The sequence below is a fragment of the Mytilus californianus genome, unplaced genomic scaffold (genome assembly GCF_021869535.1).
Source record: "Mytilus californianus isolate M0D057914Y unplaced genomic scaffold, xbMytCali1.0.p SCAF_3, whole genome shotgun sequence".
Lineage (NCBI taxonomy): Eukaryota > Metazoa > Mollusca > Bivalvia > Mytilida > Mytilidae > Mytilus > Mytilus californianus.
In genome coordinates, this window is record NW_026262679.1 from 91,115,077 (window position 1) to 91,124,145 (window position 9,069).

The 9,069-nt window shown below is 33.2% G+C and overlaps 1 protein-coding gene across 2 annotated transcripts in view; it reads right to left on the reverse strand.

Moving 5' to 3' along the window:
• Positions 1 to 9,010, reverse strand: part of LOC127735403 (mitotic apparatus protein p62-like) — a 54,288-nt gene extending 45,278 nt beyond the window's left edge. The window contains exons 1-2 of one of the 2 annotated variants that reach the window (XM_052245581.1): positions 8,678 to 9,010; positions 2,829 to 2,926 (exon numbers count right to left, since the gene is read on the reverse strand). In XM_052245581.1, the coding sequence (XP_052101541.1) occupies positions 2,829 to 2,926; positions 8,678 to 8,729 (150 nt within the window). In that variant the 5' untranslated portion in view covers positions 8,730 to 9,010. The remainder of the gene's footprint in view (positions 1 to 2,828; positions 2,927 to 8,677) is intronic. The other variant, XM_052245582.1, reaches the window with a different exon arrangement.
• Between the last annotated feature and the right edge of the window lie 59 nt (positions 9,011 to 9,069).

Sequence of the window (9,069 nt, forward strand, 5' to 3'; positions counted from 1 at the left end):
TTCTGTGTATTATTTGTCTTAAAATTGACAGAAGACGACAGAATAAGGTACTCCTCTATGACTTCGTGGATACCTGTAGACAATCTCCATGTGCTTTACCATTAAAGGGTCCGATGAACGCTTGACAGGAAGGGAAGAAAAACCCGTCTTCAAACATGTAATTGACCTAGACTCGAAATCAATTCCGGAAACGACCCCAAATTCCGGATCGGGTCAATAGAAGTATTAAAAATAATTTCTTCAAATTAAAAGCAATAAAATGTTCACAGTCTGGCGGATTTTCGTAGGTCGGTCGGTAAACTGCAAACAAACAATATTTTAATTTAAGCCTCAGCTAGTGTTATCAGGAAGTGTCCCTGGGACGCACAGGTTCGTGCAATGTCGCGTCCAGGGCTAGTATGCATGCCTGAACAAGAACATTAATTGTTACTGTAAGTACAACACAGGTTTGGTCTCCATATGACTAATCAGTGGTGCAAGAACTAAATCAGTCGGAACAGTGAAAGGCCAAATCAATTATATAGTTGAAAATCAATGGAAACCAAAAGTTCTAATAAGGGACAACTAAAGATCAGATTTATGCAGGGCTTCCAAAATTATTTTTAGCCAGCCGGACATTTTATATATTATCCCGATTTTAATCCCTTAAGACTAAATAAACAAAAGGCAATTATGGTAATCAGTTGCCGAGTTGGCCATCCCAATGATTGACATTAAAAAAACGATATTAAACTTTCTTTGATTCAAATTCGAAGTTCTGACGTAAATTGTTAAATTGGCAGTGCATCATTCAAAGTGTGCAACATCAGCGTACTTATATCTGCCTTAGACTCTTTATTTGTGCAAAATAACGTTGTCAAAAACTTTACTTTCGTTTTTATACCAGATGTTATCTTGACAATGGTAAAACATGGACCAGAGACGGATACGTAAATTCCGTGTACGTTTGCAAAGCGTGAATGAGTGGAAGTAGCTCTTTCTGCGTTATTTCTTCAAGAAAATATTCGAAATAAACGTGAAATAAAGGTATCAATGACAATTTAAACCTTTTTTGAAGAAATTAGGATGCATAATTAAATTTCACACCTGCGCACATGCGCACACGTGTACTAGTTCAAACAGAGACATGTCTCTAGGTTCAAACAACGTGGTTATGACGATTTTTCATTAAATCATATTTGTAAACATATTTCTGATAATTTAAATCTTTTTGACTAAATTAATTCGATGCAAACCGCTGAAATGTAAGAAAATAACTTTGAATAGACCGATCAATGTCCGGTTCAAAATAGTTTACCTGTCACCTGAACAGGTAAATTTCAGCTGTTTGACAACTAATTAGCCTTGATTAAAATGAGAAGGTATTAAAGTAGGGGTTGTGTTGATAGTACTTTATGATCATGTCACTTTTATGACCGGAAATGTGTGGCTGTTAAAGGAAAAACGCTGGGTCAAAAAGATCGCGAATTATGTTAAAATGACCGTCTCTTAAAGCCTTGAAAACTAAAAAGTAGATGACCGTTTCATGCTTTGACCAGCCGGACTTTTACCTGACATTCTACAAATGTCCGGCATATATGACCGTTTTGGAAGCCTTGGATTTATGTAAATAAAATTAAACAAAAACATTCAAGTATTATTTTAGTTTTAAAAGAGTAATTTTTTTTCTTCTTCATTTTAGTTGATGAGTGAACACACATATTCGTTTTGACGTAAATGTAGCTTGCCACTTTCTTTGTTTTTGGTCTAATTGTTCTTATGCTATAGATAGTTGTCTTATTGGCAAGTGCAGTACAACATTGTCATTTATTAATTTGATGTTGCAGGATTATTTAAATTGAATGTAGTCTCAGTCATTAACCCCCCCCTGGTCATATCCTTAACCTGGTAGTTCTAGTCAAAGTTTTAAGGTGTATCTTAAATCAATTATGGGAACTACTTATAATTTAAAGAAAAAGTAGGTCTGGCAAACAGTTGATAGGACTGGTAGACTGTCTTACAGGACATAATGTTCACAAATACTACATGAAAGTCTAAAAACTTAGCCACACCTACTCCAAATAAACTGACAGGTGATAGTATGTGCTCTAGAAAAGTAATTAGTTACTGTCCCACTAGTGACACCAGTTTATGTAAGTTGAGAGAAAATACAAAACGGTTTAAACTAGACACAAATTAAACGAACAATTGCTCGTACGGGTATAAACTAAATAAAACAGCTATCACATATATAATGAAAGAAACATATTTAAGATGAATGAACATCTCGGTTTGATGTAATTTCATTATAACATACCTAAATCTTGTTGATGAAAAAACCCAATACATTAAGGAGCTTGGTGGTGAAAAACTCAATTTGATATTTGCTTGAGGGGTGAATTAGAATTAATAATGCAATTGAAAAAACTATTTCACTCAATTACATAAAAAATGGTGGATAAAAACCCCAATTTGTGAATTCTTATCTGGAGCTCTGACCTGCTGATATTTTTTTCCTTTTTGTCAAGTAATGCTCCAACTTCTTTAGTTTAAGATATGAGCCAAAACTCATTTTACCACTATGTTCTATTTATTAGCAACAGTGGCCATGTTTGTTGATAAATCAGATCCCCAGATACAATTTTTGAACTAATTCAGGTTAAGTTTGGTAATATTTGACCCAGAAGTTTCACATGGGGGATTTTTTCTAAAGTTTACAATTACGGATGGGCTACAAGTGATGACAAAAGCTCACTTGGCCTTTCAAGCTAGGGGAGCTAAAAAGGTTACACATATAAAAAAAAATATAATTGCTGGTCGGTATAAACCATCCATATATTAGTACTTACTTGCTTAAGAAACAAAGTGTGTACCAAATAATCTGTATCTTCTTCCTCCTCTTCAAATGTCCAGGTAAATGTTGGATTTTCCTTGTCTAATGTTATTCCTGAAATACACAACATTTTAAAATAATTGAAGCCATGTTTAGGCGAGGCATATGCAGGCGGAAACACAGTTGAAATTAAACAAAAGAAATGGAACACTTTGTTAGAGAAGGTAAAAAAGCAAAATTGGTATATTTGAATTGTTTACATTTGTTTCCATGGGCTTTAAAAATTTAATAAGGTGCATAATTTAGGATTTTGTGCATCTTATATACGTTTTTTTACTTGAATTATAGTATGGAGCTTCGAGATAATTTTAAACTTTTAAATTATAGACAAATTTTCATAAAACAGTTGAATGTGACAGGTTCAAATCCAAGTGGAGTTTTTTTGTGTATAATCATAAATTCTGCAGAAGAAAATTCCATAGAAAGATAATAGATTAATCTTTCTGAAGAATTAATTTGCATCTCTGCCCCCAGCAACAGTTTTTCGGGAAAAAAATCCCAAAAATGGGCAATAATTGCATTGAAAAGAGAAAGTCGAGTGCACCTTTTTATATTCGGGCGTGTTAGAGTTGACTCTTCTATCTTGGAAACGTATAAAGCAAAATTATTTGATACATCTTCCTGCTTCAGATTCTATTATTTTTATATATATTCAGGCTACAGGTTGATTTAATAACATTAAAAATTCACAGTGCTAAAAAATGAAATATATGGGTCAAGTGAAATACCTTTCTGATGAGTCATAACAACAGAGTAGGTGTGTTCGACTATCAAATTATTACTAAAAGTACTTGACAGACTTTCCAACTGGATCTTAAAAATGCATAACTTAAAAAAACACTTCATTTTTGTGTGTGTTATCTAGGGTTGTTAGTCTTCAACCTCTGAAAATATTTAGTCTGCCCTCCCACGAAATATTTAATTAGAATCTTTTTAAATGTTTTTGAACTTTCGAAAAATCCACCTGACAACTGATCAGACAATAGTTTTAAGTTGACTGAAAAGTACATAAAATGATGCTCAATAGCTAGTAGATACATTTGTCTTTTAAAATTCAACTGGCATATAAGGATCTTAATGGTACTATGTAGATAAATTTATCGGTTTTCAAGAGCTAAATTGGCACCGCATCATCCCTACAATGGCTTCCATTTTTACAATTGAAAAAATCCCCTTGTAATGGGGAGATAATTTTGACGAAGTAGAATCCTGACTGTATGTATACATATCTAAACTAGCTGAAAAAAAGAAACTGTGCTTCCTAAACTAGAGGCTCCAAGCCATGTCACTCCCCCCAACAATTTTAATCAAAGTGCTTGTGAGCACTGAAGGGTAAAGACTGCATTCATTTTGCAATTTTGTGAATTTTTCAATAAAACATTGAATTATTTTTGCTCTAAGCAAGTTAAAAATTTGAGTTGGAGTTATCTTTCTTTGTTCATGTTTGAACATTTGTAGTTGAACCTATTTTTATAACAGATTCATACACCATGCATTAATTGTGAAATTTTTCATAAAAAATGGTTTCTACACAAGTATGGTAATTCAAATACACATCATATTGCAACTGTTAAAAATATCAAAGAATAACATATCATCAATAAATTGCTTGACATCGACTGGATAAGATCTAAATAATGATCACTTCACTGAACTATTTTGTTTGAACCAGTGATCTGGAAGGATTTTTTCTCTATGGGCCCAGGGCCCCCCAAAAATAAATTCAATGGGCCATTTTTAGAATTAATGGGCCATGTTGTCAAATGAGTGGGCCATTCGTTTACAATAAAAAATAAATAAAAAAGTGTATATTTCACTGTACTTACAAGTATGATCCTAATTAATATCATGGATATTGTTCCTGTGATTTTGTAATTTCAATTTCAATGAATATACAATAACTTCTTCCAAACCGGGCAATATTTACGATAACCTTTATTTACAATGTTAAAACTGGTACTGTTCCCTTGAATTGTTCATGTTCATGGTTTTTTTTCCATTAAATTTGGGTCTTCGTCGATACCATACTTACTCCAAACGTTCCGTATTAGAGGACGTTTCTGGCATTTCCTCTGCATTTGTATTATTATTACTTCATCACGATGACAAGAATAACAGTAGAGAGCAACGTTAATTGATAAGACACAACAACAATTCGATGAAGGCATGTTTATAAAATGTCAAAACGAGCCAAAGACCAAAAATATTGACAAAGACAGTTAAGCCCCTTTTATGGAGACAAATACTATGCTATTCATAAAAAGGCTTTTGGATTTTTCAATCGAAATAATAGCAAGCTTACTTAAAAGATTATAATTAGAGAAGAATTCTCGCCTGTACTAGCCAATTTTCACAAATTTAAAGTTGTTTATAAAAAATTATATCATGAATGATGGTTAATTACGTTTTTTGGGTAATCAGTCATACCGCATGTTGCTATTATTACCATAGGAAAACACCCGAGACGTCCCAAAATTATATAGGTGCTCCTATCATTGGAGTAAACACGACACAGTTGTGTACTCACATATGGCGACACGAAATACGATCGGAAATCCATTTGACGATATCTCAACGTTTCAAAACGAAGTGAAAAATATCATGCGCCACGCGGGCGCTTACATTTGTCACTCTATGCGCCATTTCTGGTCGATAAGCGCAATTGGTGCAAGGCGCACGTCCTTCCCGATCACTGTTGAACTATCAAAGGTAGTGATCAACCTTGGAAGATATAGATATCAAGTCAGTACCATAGGGTTTTGATTGCATTTCATGTAATCTTTACCCAAAAATAAGATGCAAAACCCAGCATTCTGAGAGCTTTAAGAGTCACTGTTCTTAAATGGCTGTGGGTAACCCACAGCCTAAGATGGAGCCACCTGGCGTTGGTAAGAAACTTCTCTCCTATAGTATATAATAGCAATACCATGAATACAACACTAATGTTCTGTAATTAAAAAGTTGTATCAATCTTTTAGGGAAACTCCTAACGTAAAAGGTGATTAAATACTACAAAATAAACGATCACAAGACGATTTGCGAAAACGCTTAGGATGTCCGTATCTTGAAATCTGAACTTGTCCGTAACTTTTTTTCATTATACCAATAGGGATGTCCCTAACTTTAACATGATGTCTGTAAACTGGGACATATATTTTAGTACAATAGACCCAGTCGTAACTTTCAAAGAATCGATATTCGTGGATGTAATGTTTAAACATATGATAGAGATTGTATCGAATATATAATCAGAAATAAAGTTGATTTCTAGTATGATATAATTCTTTTGTAAATACCATGATTTCTGGTATTATCCTCGATGATTGGAAGTTCGCTACCCTAACTTGAAACGAAAAAAAAAATCACAACCTTCAATGGAGCAAATATTATCAACTGTGAATGTAAATATTCTCTAATTATTTACAAACAGTCTGATACACTTAATTGACGAATAGCTTTAGAAACGGTCAATCTGTCTATGTATCATATTGTGACCCAAAAAATAAATAGACATGCTTGGAAGTTCGTGACCTTTGTCTTTGATGGTGGCTTTTGCAAATGTGCAACAATATATAGGTCAGGCCTATTATGTATTATGTTTTTGAACATTACAGAATAAATTTGAGATCAAATAACAAATGAATATCTCGAGAAAAAAAAAAAAAGAAGACAAATTAGGACACTTTTTTATTCTCCTTACAACAATTATTCTATTTTTTACACGTGACTTCCAATGGTCAATTGGAAAGTCCAGAATTAAACACTTTAAACATGTGTAAGATAACTATAATGATGTAACAATGTCATTAATGCATCCAAAGTAATAACTAAGGGGTTTGATAGTGTTTATTGTCCTGTAATTGTTGAAATTATTAGTCTAACAATTTTGAAAACAAAAGTTACCCACATCCAAAAATAAAGTTACGGACAGTCTGATTAGTTTTGACCAAAAAGTAACGGACATCTTATGCATTTTTTTTAAGTTGGCCTTGCATTTAAGCTAAATCAAAATTAACAAATTTATCGTAATGGAAAGTGATATCTTTATTCTAGAATCCTATCAATATTTACATAGTGCATGAAAAACGTCGCAAAGAGTAGATTTTGTATCAATTAAATATCAACACAATCTTGGGCTGTGAGTAACTTAAGTTACCCACAGCTGTTTAAGCACAGTGAGAGTCATGTTTTGAAGATACCAAATATATAAATTCAGTAAGAAAGTCATTACTAGCCGGAGCTGTTTACCTTGTAGTGGACATCTTTTCATGATTTTAAACTACCTTTTGTTACATACTTCGAAAGATTGATACATCAGACAATTATTTAGAGGTGCTCCGAAAACCATTGAAGTCTCTATCTCTATCATGTTTTATATGTGGTCTCTTAAAAAGATTGGCAATGATTGTCAAACTCTTCCAAGACCTTGTTGATACAAGACGGATATAGAATTCCATAGAAATCTGATAAGAAATGTAGTTGTGAGAGTGCTATGTTAAATACAATTTACATATAAAAGTGAGACAATTCCTGTAAAAATAATTGATCTGTACCATTTTCAAACTTGTCAAAGACATTACTAATAGAAACGTTTATACAAATTTTATTAAATTGTGACACTGAATGAAGAATATAAACATTTTTCTGGAAAACAATAAAATCAAATTTGATAAAAAAAAAAAAAAGCAAAAAACGCACCAAGGCCAAAGGTTACATCAATAAACAATCTTTTATTGGCAACTTTGCTTTTGACACAAGTTCAATTAATTTTTTCACTTTAGGACGGAAATAAAATGACTTGGGGTCGGCGCTCAAAAGTAGCCTGTAGGGTCGGTCTGCTAACCGTAAAAAAAAATTTTTTTTGGCCAAAACAACCACCCACTGCAACATCCTGCATCATACAACTCCTGGTTTAAATTATCAGTAAAAACTATGTACCAGGTACAAACAATGTACTTTCCAGGTGCAGATCCAGCCATTCTGAAAAGGGGGTTCCAACCCGAAGATCACTATGAAACGTTCACATAATAAAAATAGGGGGGGGGGGTTTATTTACTCGACAAAACTAGGGGAAAAAAATAACCCTATAATCATTGATCTCCAAAATCAACCAATCATTCCCAATGTCATGATTTTTATTAGAAAATCAATAGGCAATCCTGTAAGAGAAGATGGAAAAATAGTAACGATAAAAAGCCCTAAAAAACGGCTGTTTACAGGTGAATTTGGTGAGACAATAATAGTTGCAGGTTCCTTTTGGGTCCTAATACGTGCGAGAAAAAAACATACTTAAATGCATGTTGATACAATATTTTGTGGTCAAGGTGAACTGGATTGGTGACTTCACTGCAATATGAAATGCAGAAAACCTTGGACGGTTAAGGGAACGACCTTTTAACTTCAAGGGGGGTTATGGTTTTTTTTTTCTAAAAAAATATTCTGATCCCCAATTTGATGAAAAAAAATATTCTGAAACCAGATTTTCCCCATACCTTATACTTATAGTGTTAAATAGAAAAAAATAATTTGATTGATAGTGTTGAAAAACTAAATATACTTGATATGCGCGAAAAAAAATTATGACTCGAACAACCATACCCCCCTCCTTGAAGTTAAATGGTTGCTCCCTAAGCAGGTATAACTCGGAGAGCCCATAGGACAATTAATATCATTTCATATTTGTTCTTTATGATTTGTTACGCTAAAATTAAGTGTATCTAACAAAAATACTGAAATAAAATGCGTCTTATCAAGAATGTCTTTTTTAACTATTGAAATCCTTGGTCCAATTCAATATAATTTTACCCCAAAAGTACTCTCTTGCAGGTTCATTCATCGTGGAGGGTAGTCTGTCCATTTGATGTTATGTCTTGTACCTCTTCCGGCGAAATGCGACAAATTAAATAATACAACGGATACATCATGATTTGCACGTGCAATTGGGGTTTACATGTAGCAATCAAACACGCCTTTAATACACGTGGTTCCGGTTTATGCTTCAACTTGTTCTTTTCTTAATATAGAATTTTCCTACGTTGTTATGTTAAACAACAAACCAGAACTTGTTTATGTCAATTCAATTTGAAAGTGAAAGTTTTAAATCATGTATAAATCTTGTAATGCTGTTCCCTGTTCACGTCCGTTTAAAAAAAATCATCCGAACGGAAACATATTATATTCTGGATCCCTGTTTCAAC